The sequence below is a fragment of the Frieseomelitta varia genome, unplaced genomic scaffold, assembly GCF_011392965.1.
Source record: "Frieseomelitta varia isolate USP_RPSP 00005682 unplaced genomic scaffold, Fvar_1.2 scaffold_160, whole genome shotgun sequence".
NCBI lineage: Eukaryota > Metazoa > Arthropoda > Insecta > Hymenoptera > Apidae > Frieseomelitta > Frieseomelitta varia.
In genome coordinates, this window is record NW_025109306.1 from 148,008 (window position 1) to 167,371 (window position 19,364).

General features: G+C 39.6%; 2 protein-coding genes across 3 annotated transcripts in view; both read left to right on the plus strand.

Moving 5' to 3' along the window:
* Nucleotides 1-534: 534 nt before the first annotated feature.
* Nucleotides 535-4,145, plus strand: LOC122537313. Its single transcript, XM_043670396.1, has 3 exons — nucleotides 535-2,295; nucleotides 2,357-2,704; nucleotides 3,898-4,145. The coding sequence occupies exons 1-3, from the start codon at nucleotides 2,270-2,272 to the stop codon at nucleotides 3,956-3,958; spliced, it is 435 nt and encodes a 144-aa protein (XP_043526331.1). The 5' UTR covers nucleotides 535-2,269; the 3' UTR covers nucleotides 3,959-4,145.
* LOC122537267 (probable serine/threonine-protein kinase kinX) overlaps nucleotides 4,122-19,364 on the plus strand; it is a 67,839-nt gene continuing 52,596 nt past the window's right edge. For both annotated transcript variants that reach the window (XM_043670308.1, XM_043670315.1), the window contains exon 1: nucleotides 4,122-4,505. The gene's annotated coding sequence lies outside the window, so the exon portion shown is untranslated. The remainder of the gene's footprint in view (nucleotides 4,506-19,364) is intronic.

Here is a 19,364-nt window from a genome sequence, read left to right on the forward strand (position 1 = left end):
AAGCATATTATTACAAGTCATTGTAAATCAGCGTCCATTGCGAAATCGATTATCTAAATGATAGTATCACGCACAGCCCGAAACGCTAATTACACATACCGATAATAACGTTGGTGAATGTTATTACTTGAATAATCTCCATTCTTTCGTCGGCTCCGTTTAAATTAATTGGCCGTTTAAATCTTTCGGCCAGTTTAAATCACCAACCGTAATTAAAATAATCATGAAATTACACGAGTGTTGTTTGATTCGCCATTTTAAAAAACTTGATTGTACGTGTACTCGATGAAATGATTCCAAAATAAAGTCTTAGAGTATTGTATTTGCTTCAAAGCCGGGAAAGTACTCTGTGCAACGAAGAAGCATTAGTATATTTACGATTGTATCATAAAATACACGCGCAGCCGAAATGATTTGATTACCTTAGATAAATGCCGAACGTTAAAGTTTCCTAACATGTAAAAATTTCGATCGAACCCACACTCACTCGCCACGAAGAAAGAAAATAACATCGTGCCAGTTCGTCGTCGAGAAGAAGCGTAACTGACAGAAAGAAAAAAGAAAAAAGAAAAAAAAGGAGGGAAAAATTGGAAGATCTAACGGGTATCCGACTTAATTACAAGCCAGCATATGGACCGGACCCCAAGTTGGTTCCCTTTCCTCTCGCGGTATGAATATCGCATTAAGTCATGAGTGAGAGATAGCTCCGGGCAGGGGTGGGCCCCCGATGGGAAACTACGAATTTAATAGAATAATAAATGGAGCCGTCTGCGTTGCGGCGATGCCGATGGCGGCGACCACGAGGTCTCGTAACTCGTACTACACACACACACACACACGTACACACACACACGTAGACACCAGGAAGATAATTCGGTTCCTTTTTCCTCCGAGCGGCACGATTCCCTTCGATTCGACCTGTACGAAACGTTTCCTCGTCCACGTCTAAAGGAACATGACGCTGACAGACGCCACGCCACGCCAAGGTATCGTTAAATCGCTATAATCGGTATATAATGCAGCAGAAACATCGTAGGAAGTTGACCGGCCGGGTAAACTTTTATAACAGTGATTACGATAATGGTCGACATTACGCGCCGCGATTCTTTTACGAAATCCCAAGCCACGCGGCTTTATACGCGCGACTGTAATAGCCCGCGTGTAAGAAAATGTTGCCGGCGTAATGTCCCCACCCCGTCTCTTTCATCCCGGCGAAATTTCACCCTTATTGCAGGTTACTTAGCCGAACTTTGTATTATTACAGAATAAACAGAGCTTGCCCGAAGGCACGGCGATACGAACTTGCGCGAACAATTTGAACGAAATTCGAACGTCTTGCAAGGATCGTCTTATGGAGTTTAACGTTAGTCTCGTTAAAACTTTCGCATGATCATATACAGTGACAATGGAGACACAATTTCGAATCGTGTGTAACGAAACACGGCGAGATATTTACAAAACGTCCGGCATGATCGAGTAATTACAAGAAACGCGCGTGTCATTCCAATGAAAAAACACCATGACAGAGTGTCATCCAAAAGGACTGGAACAAGATGTTGGCTGTTAATTACACGCACGGCACGCTTTACACGCGGAAGCGGAAGCAGCAGAGTCGCCGAACGAGAAGGAGGGATCCCAACAAAGTACAATATATATATATATGCACGTATGTACGTGTGTAGTGTATTGCCGAAAAAGAGCGTAGACAAGAGGCGGGAGGGGTCGTTTGATTTGTCGCGTTACACGCCGCTGCAATTTTCGGCGCACGAACGTGGTGTAGGCTATTTGGTCGGTCAGGGCACATGTTAGCACAGTTTACAAAGTAAACACCGATGCTTGCGGCGCTTGGGAAAGGGCGGCTCTCTCGATGATGGCCAGGATGAGACGAGCAGGATAGAGGCAGCGTCCGTTCTGCACTGATAACACAATTAGCTTGTCTCGTCATGCGCGACCTCTGATAAGAGATTCCCTCTCTCTCTCTCTCTCTCTCTCTCTCTGTCTGTCTCCAACGTCGCTCACCCTACGCTCCCATTACCCGTTCTCCGTCCTCCTTCCTCCAATCCCCTTTCCGGTGTTCCCGTTTCGTTTCTCTTCGTCGGGCCAAGCTCTCGCGTGCTCCTGCTATCCCTCTAGTACACTTTAGTCGCTCAGCGAGCAGGATCGCGCTCGTCAGTCGAGTAAATCCAGACGAGAAGATCCCTTGGGAGTACACGGCGTTTCAGGGACGCGCGATAAGGGCGGGCGGGGGCACAGCTTAACCCTCTCCGGGATGCGAGAAGGGACACAACACGCGGGGTGAGCCGACCCCAACGTTAATACCTTCCGGCAGGTTTTCTTCACTTGATTTATTCCGCAGGGGCTGGAATCGCGTGGCGTGGCACGCACGTGCGTGCACACGCGCTGCCGTGCCGGTTTTCGCACGGACAGGCCGATCTGTGTGGGTGCTGCAGCCGAGGGGGCAGCCGCAGCGCGCGGACCTGCAGCCACCGTACCAACTAGATATATACTTTAACGAAGTCCGCCGAATGTCCAGATCGTGCCCTGGTGAACAAATTTGCCGAGACATCGAGGGAGGATTCAGGATCACGGCCGAGGGGGAAGGAACGAAAGGAGACAATGACCAAAGGCACAAGGAACAAATTGCATTTTACGATTTTCCAAGAAGACGACGCAGCCTACTAACTTCGAAAGCAATTTGTCAGAGGTAAGTTAATTGTTTAGGTAGGTAGGTAGGTAGGTACCGTAATGAGCTAGGAGACTCGTTTAAGGAATTAGTACCTAGTCCCGGGGATCTGTGTACACTATCGTTCATAAATATTTTGGACTTCAAACGATTCTCAGTAGAGGTAGTTTTCTTAAACTAGTGACGAACTGCTTGTCTTCTTAGAGCAATTATACAATTATCGTCGTTAAGTAATTTGTTTTTGTTAATTTCTTGCAAAAAAGATGTGGTGGTTAGTATTAATTCGCGAGAGCTGTCAAAATTGTTCAGATACTTTTGGGCAATAGTGTACCCTTTGTTATGCAAGGGATTCGAAGACAAATTCAAGGTAAAAGCCAAATGGTGCTTTAATTTTAACTGTACAATTGAATATTTACAGATGGCCATTTCGCAGGCTTGGTTACCTAGTGTAGTTACATGATGTATTATAGGCCATTCCGTATTTTAAAGAATATTTTTAAAGAATAAGCGTATAAGAATTATATTTATATATACATACATATAATAACCTTGTATAATAATTTATTAGTATTTTGTATATGTACATTTCTCAGTCAGTCTAGAAACATCTTTTTGCGCGAAATTTCTGACCTGTTCTCTGAAAATCATACCTGAATCAATTTTGCCAGGTCAGAACATGATTCTTAACATAAATTTCAAGTTACTTAGTTGATACATGAACAAGTTAATTACACACATTAGTCACATAATGGTAAATGAAATTTATTTGAAAATTTCCGAGACGAAAGCTTGTAATGGCTTTATTTTTTGTTAGAAATTTTTCATAAAAGTTTTATGGACACGTAAATTGTATATTTGTTTAACTCATTACATTAAACATTACATTATACATTTAAACATTACATTATACATTAAACATTACATTATACATTAAAGTGCCAAAAATTTAAAATATTTCATTTCATTTCATTCTATAAAATTAGAAACATTTAATTGAGCAATCTCATAAAGCCTCAAATATTTCCTGCTCCAACGATTCCAACCACAGTCAGGGATTAAAATATTTCAACCTATCTGAAAACATGAAAAAAATTCTACATAGATAGTAACAGCTATAGTATCCTGTCGGAAATAACCGGATAAATGTAAAATGTAAGAGACCGTTTCTGCTGGTTCTAATGGTGTTCTTTTTCTTTTTTCTTTTTTTTTTTCAGGACGATTACGGAATCAGCATGGAAGGAAGGAAGAAGCACGGTGTTCGGATGTCCCGATTGAAAAGAAGAGGCCACCGGGAAGCGGTAGCCATAGACCTCGGGCGCAGTGAAGCATAGGGGGTGGCAGTGGTGCGGTAATAGCATAAATCCGCGGTTGTAGTCGGCTCTCTCGATGCCGCCGGGGCGGGGGAAGGGACAGGCCAGGAGCAGCCGACTGTCGGAAGAAACGACAGTCGCCACTCGACGCCTGCATCGAACAGAAGGCAGCCTGTGCGCAGACGCAAGCCGCATTTTTCGAGAGTGCATCCGTTCCCCGGGACGAGAATCAAAACTGGTTTCGAACGTGGATCATGATCCCAGTGAAATCGATCGCTACGCAATGAAAACCACCGTACGGACCATTGTTCGCGTTATTACCTTCGCCCCGTCCTTTTAAACGAAACCAAAGATAACGTCGCGATACAAATCGTTGTTTTGGTGCTGTGACAGTGTTGATCCCGTCTCGCGAGAAGCGGATCGACAGCTTCGAGGACTCCGAGCCGAGTGGGACGCTCTTCTTATCGGATAACGTCCAGGAACCCCGGGTTTAACAAGCAGCGATTCGAATGGTGAGTCCTGAGACTATTTTCTTCCCTCTTGATATTTCCTTTGACAGTCGGTATCGACGACTTGTTTTCGTCGAATACGTTCACGGCCGGTGATTTCCGCGACAATCGTCAAGCAGAGAAACGTGGACTTTTTGATATTGTACGGAGGACAAGATCTCACGAAAGGAATTTTTCTTTGCTATCGGGACATGCTTCAACTGTGTACGAAAATACGTAGTACTATGTCATCGGCCGTTGATGTGTCGTTCCAACCCTCGTTCGTTCCTTATTTTCTTAGTTTTAGTGAACTAAATACGAGCCAAAAAATCGTTCACAATCGTTGACAATGCAACACGCGTGTACGCGTTATGTCAAGCTGTCACAAGGAACGAACGACAGTTGATTCTCGATTGAATAGAAATCTTAGGAATGTGATTTTACGATGATTGAGCTTGACCGATGATAGATTTTGCAAAATGCACGTGCGTGACAATTGATAACGAAAGTGAAGAGGAATCGAAAGGAATAGTAAAGAAAACGAACTTGTACTATCCTGAACACAATTCGATATCCGCGTTCGTTTGCTGTGTATGGCTGTGTGATTTAATGTAGAGCTGATTCGTTCAGTTGACTTTGAAGTCGTACAGCGGCCGTATATTTATATTTTCGATCGTGTCAAATGGAAGATTTTGAAATGGTGCGTGTAGCATGTAGAGAACGTTGTGTCCGGTTGCTGGACGTTTGTAATCGATTAGACACGAAAACAGTGTGATCGTTTATTTAAAGAACTTCAGCCTCGTAATTGCTCGTTTACATATATTATTTGTATATATAACCATGTACTTTCAGAGCTATAGTACCAAGTTGTCACTTTCATTCAATGGTAAACTAAATTTCGACCGCGCGAACTGCTGGATGCTATTCAAATCACGAACGCTGATTGACAAAGCGAAAATAAACAATGAGAGGCCACCTATCCTTGTCACTTAGTTCTAAACGTTCATAATTACTCGAGATCTTCTTAATCTATACTGTTCACAGTCCAATTTGGAGTAAAAGCGATCGATTAAGATTTCACAGGAATACACTGTATTTGCAATAGTTGTTGAGTCTCATTAAGTGTATAGAAATTTGCAATTCGAAGGTTTAAATTTGCCTGGCCAGTAAAAGTTTTTTACTGTACGAAGGAATTCGTTGCAAGGGTAACCGAGGATTTTAGCTACGACATAAATCATACTTGCACAAATTCGTGAGAGGATGTAGCAGAATAATTAAAAACATAAATCCATCACCCTGGATTTTCTTGGACATATAAATTTCTTTCACTCGAGCTACGACAGGAACCTTGTCCATTGTATCTCGAAATAAATCACCTTTCTCCGTTATAAAAGGTCTGTATGAGACTTACTTTTGAATGGGAAAGGTGTTTAGGAAAACTTTATTTACCGTACCTTCCATCGCGTCCTAATACCAACCCACGGCGCATTCCATTGGTATTGTCCTAACTTTCTACCGTTTGAATCCCGCATCACGGCGATCCCTGCGCAGCAACGAAAATCTCTCGCCTCAACCAGAAACAATCTACACATATGTATAGATATATCACGGTGTATAGATCGTATCACGGTGGAATTATTTATCCGTAGCGCGTTATCGCCATTCCATTTGTCCCGTGAATAATCTATTTACGACCAGTGGCACTCGACGACGAACTCGGAAAGGAAGGATTTTGTCTTTCCTTCTCCAAAGGAAAGGGTCATCGAGTCACTAATTATGAAATTTCGGCTAGGAAGGCTTGCGTCGTGCCCTTCCGGTGTTTCCCAGCCCCATGGTTAGACAACGTGGATATTATTAACGGCTATGGAATACCGTTACCCGGCAACCCGACCGTGTTTCGCAAAATTTTCTCGAAAACTCGGTCATATCGTCGAGGCTCGCGTTGAAAAGGGGATATTTAAAAAAAACACACACACACGTACGGGAGAAGAAGAAGAGACAGAAATGAGAATCGCTGGGACTCGTACTCGTCGGTACTGTGTGCTTTGGGGATGAGTCCTCGTCGAGGAAGATAATAAAGCGAGGAACGATGATAAACTGTGCGCGTAGGGGGAGGGGGGTGGGGGCAGATAATACTGTGAAAAGTTAGGAACTTAATGTCTTTGACCATTAGAAGAGAGTCACAGACAGATATATATATATATATATATATACACACATGTACGTTTGAACGTCAGATTAACGGCGGACGGTGAAATATTTCCGTTTCTTCCTTCCTCTCGCGGAGCGAGCACACGCCTCGTCCTTTTAACACGGTGAACAAAAGAGAGGGGAACGCAGTTATTTCCGGACAGGATTATATTGGCTTCTATTACCCACTCGATGAACCCATGATCGGATCGGATCAGCCGACGAATAAAAACATGATCCCGGCCGATCGTTTTCATCGTAACACGTTCGTATACGAATCCCCGTGTACCTCTGCTTCTGCCTCTGTGCCTCTGGATATCGATGCGGGAACGGTGTAACACGTGGCCACGGGACCAGCGTGTACGTGCACCCGGCGAGCGTGTGGTAGTTGATGGAAATTCTTCTGTTACGAGGAATATCAATTCTCTGTCTCCGGACGCGAAAAAAAGGCAATTGTTTTGCTCGAGAGTGCTCGCGATGCGATGGGAAGTTCAAGGTAAAACGTGGGCAGAACGATCGTTGCTCGATGACCCGTGCACGTTCAATTTGTTCGTCTTTCATGTTGGTTCTGTTGTTTCGGTGCGGCCGATTCGTGCGTATAATTACATTCGACTATATATATTACGCGTTTCATTTTCACCAGTGTTTTGCGTCGTGTAAAAAATACTATTGATAAAAATTGGAGCGGCGTTAGTCGATCGCGCATACTAATTTTTTCCGCTGACCCATTTCTGAGGCGTAACGTAACGTAAGAGAGATAAGTGGGAGAGGATTGACGAAATCGACGTTAGAGAAACATCACGGTCCCCTTTCATCTTGCTCTCTTCTCTTCATTAAGGCTCGAAACTCGGTAGATAAGCTCGGTGCTCTTATCGAATTTTACATTTTTCTTCCTCTGTTTCTTTCCGACGCGTAAAAAGTTTAGTTGTTATTGCTCTAGGAACGATCGTGTTTCTACACGCGAGTGATATGAAAACACTAAAGAAAGACGCTTTTCATTGTACTCGTGCGAGTTTCGAATTTTCGAAACGTGAATTTCATCGCCCGGTTGAATCTAGAATTTCGCCGAGTATCTCTCGAGAATTCAATCGACGAGGAGCGTGTCGCGAGGACAGGTTCGATCGTCGAGGTCAGAGATACCAGGTTAACGGAGGTCAGGATCCGTGTTCGGGTCGCGTCGAGGCCATAGAAAAGCGGATCGAGATCAAAGTAGATTGCGATCGTTCGTCACGAGCCTGCCGGTGTACTTTGACTCGCTCTTCTTGCAACCGCAGCTGAAACTATCCCAGCCGCTCCTCTGCACTGGCCGCTTGAACGTGTCTTGTCCGCGCAGGTGGATATTATGACAATATTATGAGCGCCAGTGCAAGTCCGCTTGTCGATCCTGTTTTGTAACCCCGCCGGTGCGGCTCTTCGAGTTTATACGCCGACTTTTCTTCCGATAGCAAACGAGTGAATAACGCGTCTGCTGGCTGTGTCACACCAGCTTGTACTTCCTGCACGCTATTAACGACTGATTAACGAAGAGCGTTCGGTTTCTGTCATTTCCCTTGATTTTGGGCTTCGCTTGGACGAAGAATGAGCCACTTTACAATGTTTCGAGGAAACATCAGTGACTAATAATTTTGTTGGTTGAATTACAATTTCTTTTGGATCGTTTTGAATCGTTTTTTGGATAAACTTTGTTACCTATTTATCTATCTATTTCACAAAGACGAATTACCCATTATACTTTTGACTTTATTCTGGTATTTTTAAACTTTTATCTATAATCTAAAATTCGTTTCTTCAGCTTTAGAGAGATTTAGGTTACTTTTAGAGAAAACTGAACCGTGGAATTTTTTTTACAAAATATCAAGGACCTTTTCCTCTTCGTGAGGACATGTGTAGATTTAAAAATTCATACTATTTCTATTGTATGTCTTTCAGAATTTCAGAAGAGTAGGGTTTGTCAAATTTTTTTAAATTGTGTCATTCAACGAATAATTCTATTGGAAATCTGTCTATCGATGATTACGTCGAATAATTGAATTAAATTCTTTGCGAATAGTATAAATCTAGCTCGTAAATCTAGCTTGGAACTAATGAAAATTGATCGTTCATACTGTTTAGTTACATCAAGTTATGACAGCTTTATGAACATGTCGTCCGAGGTTGTCAATCCTGTTTCGAAATCTCGCCGTTTTATTTGTAACGCGTGTGTGTCTTGTATACGTACTTCGTGCTTCTCGTACTAAGTACAGAAACCTGTACCAACAAAATTTTATATATTCACTTCCTCGTGAATTGTTCATAGTTTCCATGCTAAAAGTATTTTCCAGGAACAAGGATATCTTTTATTGTAAAAGTATCTTTTGTAAACTCTGCAATTAACAGATCAATTTCAGATAAATTAACTTTAAGTTGTCCAACTTTAATTTAATTTAAATACGATATGATTTGTCTTCCACAGAAGATTGTTATGTACGCCACACCAATTAAAATTTGACAGCACTTCAAAAATGCAGTAATTTTAAAGATATTTGCGTTTAGTCAAAAAATATTGGAAATTTATAGCTTACTACAACGATCTCTCGGAGAAAAATTGCACGTGAAGCGCAGTAAATTTGAAATTGGATCGAACTTTCCGAGTCCCTTAAATTTTGAAATATTAGAAATATTAAGATATCTCGCTATCGATAAATTTAACTGTTCCAAACTCGACAGTCAACGAATATTCGCAGAAATTTCAAACAATTTCTCAGAAAAAAATTGCACATAAAGCGCGGCAAATTTGAAATTGAATCGACCTTTCCGAGTCACTTAAATCTTGGATCTCAAGAGATTATCCCCGAGATTAGAAATATTAGATGTCGATAAATGTAACTGTTCCAAACTCGACAGTCAACGAATATTCGATTTCACAGAGAAAAGCTGCATATAAAGCGCGGTAAATTTGAAATTGTGGATCGAACTTCCCTTAAATCTTGGATCTCAAGCTATCGCCGAGATTAGAAATATTCGATTACCGGGGATAGTAGGGCCATTCTCGTAGGAATCTCGTATATCCGTCTCGTAGCCGTAAATTCCGCGGTTGGCTTTAAATTCAAGTGCAGATTTATATTGCCGACGACACACGGGATACGGCCGCAGCTGCGCTTAGACCGTGGCGGATTTGAAACGGAGCTTTCGTAAGTGTATATACTCCATGTACAAACGAACGAAAGAGGGAGGTATGAGCGGTGGTGTTAGGGGGTCGATAATTGTGACAGAAATTCAATCCTTTGGATGGTGGACCTAATGCCCGGCAGTGACCGCCAATTCAATCAAGTATCGACCAATCGTAGCCCTCGATACGGGATTTTAGCCTCGGATCGCGGCTGGGGATTTTGACACGGTCCACCGGGGCCAAATAAAATACCCATGGATCGTACGAGTATTCCACGCGGATACATACATACATACATACATACACGCGTGTACATTCACCGAAAATACGAAAATAAGTATTAACTATTCAACGAACCGAGCTGTGCTTGTGTGTGTCAGTTTTGATCGCTCGGGTGTATACCCGTTATCGGAAGCAGAATTTTCGTTTCGGTGGAAACGCTCTGCCTCGAAACGAAGCTACCAAAAATATCGGAAGAACCATTTGGTGCCCGGAAACGTAGGAAGGACATTCTGTTTTGTTTTTTCTTTTTTTTTTTTTTTTTTTAGAGTATTGATTAAATGGACGTGTGTGTTGTTGTTAAATGGCAAAACATCGAACTCGTACGGGTATTGTTGAGATTATACGTTTTTTGAACAATCTTCTGTGAATCTATTGCAACGATGCGTATATATAGATAGAGATTGATATAAATTGTTCTGAATTACAACCGAGTGACTCAAAGGAAAGGAAAGCAAGCCGCTCGCCGCTGGTTTTCCGTTTCGCAAAAACCGGCTGGCGATTGCGAGTTCGATCACGAATTCAGCGTCAAACTAAATTTTCCCGATTTTCCTTTGTACCGAGGGACTCGAGCGGGGTGAAAGAGAAAAGAGCGCGCTTGGCTCTCGCAGCCGCTGCGTAACAAATTAACAACACGTGTTTCGCATTCGCTTCGGCACGCTGCAAAGGCGACGTTGAACTTTATGTTCGCAGCCGTAAAGTCAGCCGAATCATAGCGTTCGTGCAAACTCTATTTTGCACGGAGGGGACACTGCGACACGCAAAATATTTAAAAAGTTCAACGTCGATATTCACTGTGCCCGATTATTTGCAAATATCCATTCGACACTTCGATCGAAACTATTGTGAGATTATAAGAAATATTAACGAATTTATTGTTATTATTGAAACCTTCACTCGATTTCACTTCTATAAAGACAAAGTTCTTTACTACTTTCAATGCACATGGTTTCTTATAAAAAAAAACAACGACTATATATAACTTAGCATTGTTAATTAGGAATTTCCCTTGTCTTAAGTATGCCTATCGATTTTCGAGGCCGTTCCAATAATTATAAGCATACACGAATTATCCAATCACTCAAACTATTTTGCACACGTATAAAGATAGAGAAACAATATTAGCTTGATCTCAGACGTTGAAGTAAAATTTCGTTTCGACGAGATGCTTGGATTAATTACGTGCGTTAACTGCGTATTTAGGTACAACAATATATGTACATACTTCGAGAACAGAGAAAGCATACATGACACAGCACGGATATGATAGTTCAGCGTTACGGTAAACGCGTGGTCTAACAGTTTTGAGGCGGAAGTGTGATCAGTAGAGGCTGGTTCACAGTTTCGTTAAAAGTTAAGAAAATTAGTACTGAGCGAAGGATAATAATTTTCTTACTTTTTTGTTCGATTACTCGCAGCATAGAGAAGAGAAAATATTCTTTGATCGTTTGATTAATAATTAGATTAATTAATTAAAAGTATCCCAAAAGAAAGTTCGCAAAGTGTTCATAAGTGTTTATTTAAATCCATATAATTTAAATAAACTTCTTTAATTAGAGACTGGTTCAATGTTTCATTAGAAGCTAAGAAAATTAGTTCATACTGAGCAAAGGATAATAATTTTCTTACATTATTGTTCGATTACAGCATAGAAAAGAGAAAATATTCTTCGATCGTTTGATCAATAGTTAGATCAATTAATTAAGAGTATCCCAAAAGAAAAATTCGCAAAGTGTTCATAACTGTTTACTTGAATCTGTATAATTTGAATAAACTTCTCTAAGCAGAGGCTTGTTCAAAGTTTCGTTAGAAGTTAAGAAAATTAGTACTGAGCGAAGGATAATAATTTTCTTATTTTATTGTTCGATTACTCGCAGCATAGAAAAGAGAAAAAAATTCGCAAAGTGTTCATAAGTATTTATTTAAATCCATATAATTTAAATAAACTTCTTTAATTAGAGGCTGGTTCAATGTTTCGTTAGAAGCTAAGAAAATTAGTTCATACTGAGCGAAGGATAATAATTTTCTTACATTATTGTTCGATTACTCGCAGCATAGAAAAGAGAAAATATTCTTCAATCGTTTGTTCAATAATTAGATCAATTAATTAAGAGTATCCCAAAAGAAAAATTCGCAAAGTGTTCATAAGTGTTTACTTCAATCCGTATAATTTGAATAAATTACTCTAATAGAACGGTACATGTAGATTTCTCTTTTCTCTTTTAGTGTCTCACTCCGAGTGACACATTGATAATCTCACATTTATCACTCGCATATAATTTTACAATCCCTGAATCATCTCGAGAGCAGCAATTGCGACTTTAAAAAAGAAAAAAGGAAAAAAGAAAAAGAATCAAATGTGTCAGTCGAGTGCTCCCGCTCCCGCTTGACATATAAATAACGAAAAGAAAGTACGAATTTCACTCTCGAGCCTAGGCACGTTTTCATCCGGCACTTTTAGGTGTTCGAACGGCTGCACGAAACAGATTTCGTAACGTTCACCTCGGCGCAGACCTTGCAACGTGTCGCGAAAGGAATCCCCGGCGAACAGTTTTACGCGAACAATTAAGGCACCTGCGCTAATTTCTCCATCGTGGGAGTCATTACGGGCCGCGCAGTTGTTTCCTGGTAACACCGATGAATCCAGTTCACTGTGCGCTCACATTATTTCCGAGCCATGTAACCGAAAAATCTTTTATTTTAACGGTCACGCCGAATAATTCAGAAGAAAAAGAAAGAACAGTTCTTCTTAGCTTCGACGACCGGCACGGGTATCACTGGTATACTTCTTCAGGAATATTTTATTTGATCTCATACGGCAAGGTACGTAGAAAAAGGAAGATTTCAAACGAATAAGATTGTCATGATTATTCCACGTGCATTGCATAAAATTCAATAAACAAAATGATGAATGTAAAAATTTAAATGGTAATTTGAAAATGGTGAATGTAAATAATTTGTAAATTTGGATAAAACTCCTAGCAACGTTCGATATTTCTTTGAGGTAATAGTTGAAATTATGATTAATTTTAATCCCGCGAATTTTTAAATAATGTGGGGAACAAGGAACTAGAAAAACACGTCGTTGCTTCAACAAATCCAGTTCTCGACTGTAATAAATTTTTCACAAATAATTGTGACGTTACAATCCTCAATGAATAAAAATATATATATATATATATATAAGTCCAAAGAAATTCAATATATATATAAGTCCGAAATTCAAGTCCAAAGAATAGAAATAAATTGATAATAAAATAACGAACGTTTATTTATAGTATATATATATATATATATCTTATACTTGTCTCAAGTCCTGTTCTTTTTCGAGAACAACGAACTTGACTGGACTTTTAGTATTCTCCGTTTCTTTCCTCTTATACGTGTACATGCGTGAAACACACGGACGATCGCTTCGCTCACGACACGTAACGTATCGTGAAGCAAGCCGAGAGTCAACCGGAAAGTTCTCTTCTCTGTTGCTCCGAGGCGCGATTCAAAACTGTTCCGGTGAGGTGGAAGCGGTAGCTACTCACTGAATGCCTTATGAAGCAGACGAACGGACATCCTGGGCGTTACGTAACTTTGTCCAGCGACGAATAATCTTCTAATCTTTTCTTTCCAACGTCTCTCGTCCACTACTCTCTTTGGTTTCTCTTCTCTTTCTTCCTCCCTCCAGTGCTTCCCTCTCTCTCTCTCTCTCTCTCGATCTTATATTTTTTTTTCTTCTCGTGTCATTTTTTTTTTTTTTTTTTTGAGAAGCCACCTTTCTCCAGCGGACACCGAAACGAGGTCGCCAGACGGTGCCCGTGCCGAAATCACTTGGCAAAAATCGACATCCACGTGACGGGAGACGTTACATGATTTATAACGAACGTTGGCCACGAGTTCAGCCCTTGAACGTGAAATCGTTCGCGAGAAAGTGTATCACGCGGTTGCGCCGTGGCCTTTTGCATTTTTTACTTCACACCTCAGATTATGCTGATTGATATCGCGTGTCAAACGTGTTATCCATCGGAGGAGGAATTTCCAAGGAATAAGATAGATTTAAATCTCAATTAGCGTCACAGTTTCGTTTCAACTGATTGATCTTCAGTTTATCGGAAATTAGAACATCTCGAGATTAAGTAGCCTGACTGAAAAATAGTTAGTTATCTATCTGTAATCCAATAATACTGATTAAAAGGTTTCGCTAGATTTATATCAATTTAAGATTTGTAGAAAATGAGATTAGAATAGTCTGACTGTAAGTCTAAATTAAATATTTCACTTTGGAAACCAACATTCTCTCTCTTTCGCAACAATTTCCATCTCTGCTGCGATCAGAATTTTTCCTTTTCACGATAATCGTCGTGTACCGGATACCTGTGCACCGGTTGTCCCTCGCAATGAGTAACGGGAATCCCAGAAACGATGAACGCAGCTGAGTATAGTAATTTCAGTGATTATTCTGTTAACTCTACTTCGGTGTCAATGGTTCTTTTGTTAGCATCCTATCCTTTCACCATCCGACCAGTTCTCAAGGATTTTACCGATCTTTGCTTTCAGTTGTAGCTTACCTGCTTGCCTCCGTGAAGCATGATCACTCACGATGTACGTACAATGTATATACTTGTAGAACACTCGATCCAACTATTTAAACGTTGAAATTCCCAACGACCAATGTGTAAAATTTGTATTCAGGGAAGTTTCAAGTCCAAAGAATAGAAATAAATTGATAATAAAATAACGAACGTTTATTCATAGGCATATTGTGCGAGAAATCGTTGTTACATCTATCGAATTTCTATGGAAAAATTAGGAATTAGTCGTTTCGAACGCTCATTCTATGAATCGAGTTAGTTATTTGACCGAGTAATTTCATCTTTTGATGAATATAACGGAGAAAATTAATGGAGAAATTGGGACAAACTATTTAGAAAGTCTTTGTACTTGCACTTTTGATATTAGATGCAAATATATATATATATATATATATATATATATATATATATATACTCTGATTTACTTAATTCTGTTATAATTCTTGAATTTTCGTATGGAGAAACTTACTAACTTTTCTTTTTCTTTTTTTTTTTTTCTAAACCTTTAGAATAAAATTGAAATGAGAAATCACGCAATACCGATATACCAGTTTCTTCTCATTTTCACAAAACAATTCAAAGTCAACCTAAACAATTTCGAGATATTTGGAATTTGCGGAGACAAGTTGGAGTGCGTTAAAATGCGAGTACAGCCTGGTCTCTTGTGACAGACGGAAATACAATGTTCCTCTGGTCGTTGAATGAGAGGTACAATGAAACTGTAGTTTGAGCAGCAATGGCATAATGATCACTACCGTTATATCTCTCGAATCGAGCTAAAAACCAGCGTCGAATATTTCATTGTGTCCATAAGATCGCATCTTTTTGTGAGCTTGCTCGATTGTTAGGTGGAAGACCAGCAAGGCCATAGTACTTTCAGAAATTATACAATTATATACTGTTTCGGATGTTTTGTTGGAAGTTGCCATTTTTAGAGAATAAAAATAAAAAATTTGATTATCTTTCAATGCAACAGAAGACGTTAAAAATCTCCTAATTATCCTTGTAGGATAATCTCAAGAAAACTATGGTAGATATATAAAATTTAAAGATACATAAAATGTGTAAAACATATGTTATATATAAAATTAGCCGTATAATCCATAGAATATATATATATATGTAAATTCTAGTACATAAGTCGTTTCTTCTTCTTATGTCATACTCTCTGTTAGCCTCGCCACAGAGATCTCTCTGGTATTTTTACCAGAGGTCGAGACAATCCTTTCAGTCGTGACTCGATAATCAAGCATATGTTTGAATATGGTCGCTAAAATGATTCGGGCATTGTTCTGCCGATACGCGCACTGAGGTATTTAGCAAATTGAGTGAGAAATCCGACGTAGTGGGTAAACCCTTTCTTTCTGGCACCATCCAGCCAAGCTTTGCGGACTTTTCAGTCGACCGAGCATCGATACAATTCGCCGTGTTTACATGCCTGACTTGGCCACTGTTCCAGCCAAGTCATCCATGGACACGTATCCATCCCATATTCGATACGAGGCGAATCAATTAGATGATCTTCAATTATAGGGGCGTGCACACATACTACGCATCTGTAAATAGTCGACCATCTGGGAGAATGACAGATGAGAAAGGCACTTTCTGACGATTTCGTTTTGGATATTATAAATGTTATTAAGTCGAGTCGTAAATAACACTTCCGTCTTTTTTATCAGACATTTATTTTGCTTTCATTATATAACAAAGTTATATTAATTTATTATATATTCGTTTTAGATATTATAAATGTTATTAGGTCGAGTCATAAATAACTTCTGTCTTTTTTTATCAGACATTTATATTGCTTTCATTGTATAACAATGTTATATTAATTTATTATGTATGACCCTCTCCCATCTTCCTGGCAGTTTATCAATTCCTTCTTTGTAAAATGTGGTTGGTTTGGACTGGAAGAAATTTCCGATACCCTGATTAATTTACTCTTCAGGATTGAAGGTTTTTCCATTCAAAAAGTTCTGCAAGGAACAGAAAAGGTGATAGTCTGTTGAGGCAAGGGATCCTTGAGTGTAGTTAAACTGACCATCCAAGTTCAAGAATATTTTCTTAAGTCCTTGCTGTATGTGGTCGCGCATCGTGTAAAAGAATGAATATTTTTGCGATTGACGAGTGCAGGACGCTTTTCATAGAGTTTTTCTTTCACTCTTTGCAGCTGTTGAACGTATGTATCCGCTGTAATCGTTAAATGCAATGCAAGAAATAGTTTTTGGTCTTCGGAGTTCCTGATTTTTATTTTTCGAAGTTGAAGAAAATTTTATGAAATCTTCTTCTAAACACTTCCATTTATTTACGTTTCATACTTAATTTACGCTATGTGAAATTATTATTTCCGGTAGAACTGATTGTGTCCCAAACTTTTGATTAGTAGTGAATATACTGTCTTCATTTTAACAATGTTAAAATTTATGTTTTACTATAGAATATGATAGAATTTTAGATCTGTCTCAAACATATTTGTTAGGCAATTTTTAAGGACGTTAGGTGTACGTCAGTTTAACGTTCGACAATTTCGTAAAATTTTCAATTGAATAATCATTTTATTGAAATTTGTCAATGACACATAAGAAGTTCCACGTCGTAAAATTGAATTGCTGGCAATGAAACGCCGCTTACACGAAATCTCTCTTTCTCCATCGCGCTCGCATAACACGTTACCGCGATACTGGGTTAACGAAAGTCGTAAGCGTAAAATCCTCGAAATAAAAAAGAAAAAAAGAAACATGTAAAATGAAGTTTTACTGTACACTTTAACTCGTTAACAGATTTTACGATCGAACACACTTGGATAGTTTCTAATTAGTTTGCTTGGACTTGGTCGAGAAAACCACAAACTTGACTCAAAAACAAAGCCTTTACTAACTTCAAATTATTCATCGTGATCCTTAACTCCTACGAATGAAATTAATTAAATTAAATTAAATGGAGTAGAGTAACTTGGAATATCGAGCATGTAGAGAAATATTTTTTTATATCATTATATATTATATATATATATATATATATATTTCTAATTTTTTAAATTTTATTATATTATATTATTATTATTTTTTAATATTATTATATTGTATATTATTTTTTATATTATATTGTTATATTATTATATCTCACATACGTATTAATTTGCGAACGTCTCAGAGACAACGACGTCTCTGACTTTAGCTCAGGAAACGCATAAGTCAATGGGTTAACTATGCTACGTAGAAAGGATCGTCTGGAAAATTTGAAACGATCGAAAGGATAAAACCCCGAACAGGTGAACGACATATATCGGTATAATTACCGGCAACGCTGGTTGCAATGTTGCCGTGGAGACGTGGTAAGTGGGCCAGCCAGTGTGTGGGTCAGTGCCAAACCGCGTCTCGAGCTCGATCTCGACGAGGGATGAGGCATTTCTCAGGGCCAGCGACCGCTGGCCTACCGAATGAACTCTCATCGCGGATCTGTCTGCGATCGGATCGATCTACGATCTCTCGTTGGCTCGCGTTACATCGATCCGTCGTAACGGATTACTAGAGCCCGCAGGCCAGGCCAGGTGATCGTTTGTCTCTCGGTATATACAGCACTCTCGTTCACCGACACTCTGCTCCTTTGCTCTGCTTTTTCTGCAAAACACGGCCACCGTCTCTCTCCTTCTCTCTGTCTCTCTCAGCGTTTAATTGGAGCCTGGAACTGTATCGACGAATAAGCAAACTCGCTGGAAATGTTAATTAGAAGTCAGTTGGGCTAATTGGGCCCGCGCTGGAAGAAGAGAACGAACCAAGGAGAACTCTGTAATTGGATTTCTGAACCGTGAATACGATGTTATTGGGGAAAGGAGTTTGATAACGATGGACGAAAGTTCGGCCGAAGAAACCAGCCAACTTCTTTCGATATCTCGCAGTCGCAGACGAAACTTTTCTTCTTTCTTTTTTTCTTCTTACGGCTGTCTCTCTACGAACAGGAAACGGGAATTATCGGGATTTTTACGGGTTGGATATATTGTTCGGGTTTAATGAAGCTGAGAAAGAAATTGGAGAAAGTGTACGGTTGAAATTAGCTTCGTAAATTACGGTAATATTAGTCACGAGTGTACGCTGTAGATCAAAAGTTTCGTGTGTCTTCGTATCCCGTAGCACTCGAGAGATTTCTATGGTAATTAAATTCCAATTAATTATGTATCGACAGTTTGAGAAGACGATCGGTTTTCTACTGGCTTAAGAAAGTCCCTGTTAAGGCTGACACAGCGACAATAAGGAAACAGAGAAGCAAGAAACTTTTTTGGAACGAATACAGAGTTGTCAGAGTTCAATTGATTAATGCATCCCGTTTTTTTATTCCTCAAGATGAAATTCATTGGCACGAACGAATGGCAATCAGCAATGAAAGAATTGCTCGCAATAAAATCTTATTCTTCTATTCTGGAAATTGGATGACAATTCTAAATTTGAAGTGACAGGATATAGTACAAAATCCAGAGTGTAGAATCAGTTAGCATCGATTGAAACGTCAGTTGTCGTCAGGATCGAGCGGTTGGCGTTAGTTGGACGAAAGTCTGGATAAAGAACGATGGCGCAAACACAGATAAGAAGTTGCTCGAACGAGATCAAAGCGCTCGGTGTTTTTCTCTCTCTTTTTTCTTTTTTTTTTTTTTTTTTGAGCTGACATTAGAGTGTGGAACATGGA

Excerpts from the sequence above, each read along its gene's own strand:
- LOC122537313 (XM_043670396.1), top strand. The coding sequence starts at position 2,270 with ATGCGAGAAGGGACACAACACGCGGG. Across the intron at positions 2,296-2,356 it reads GAAGGGACACAACACGCGGG|GGGCTGGAATCGCGTGGCGT; the intron begins GTGAGCCGACCC and ends TTTATTCCGCAG. Across the intron at positions 2,705-3,897 it reads TCGAAAGCAATTTGTCAGAG|GACGATTACGGAATCAGCAT; the intron begins GTAAGTTAATTG and ends TTTTTTTTTCAG.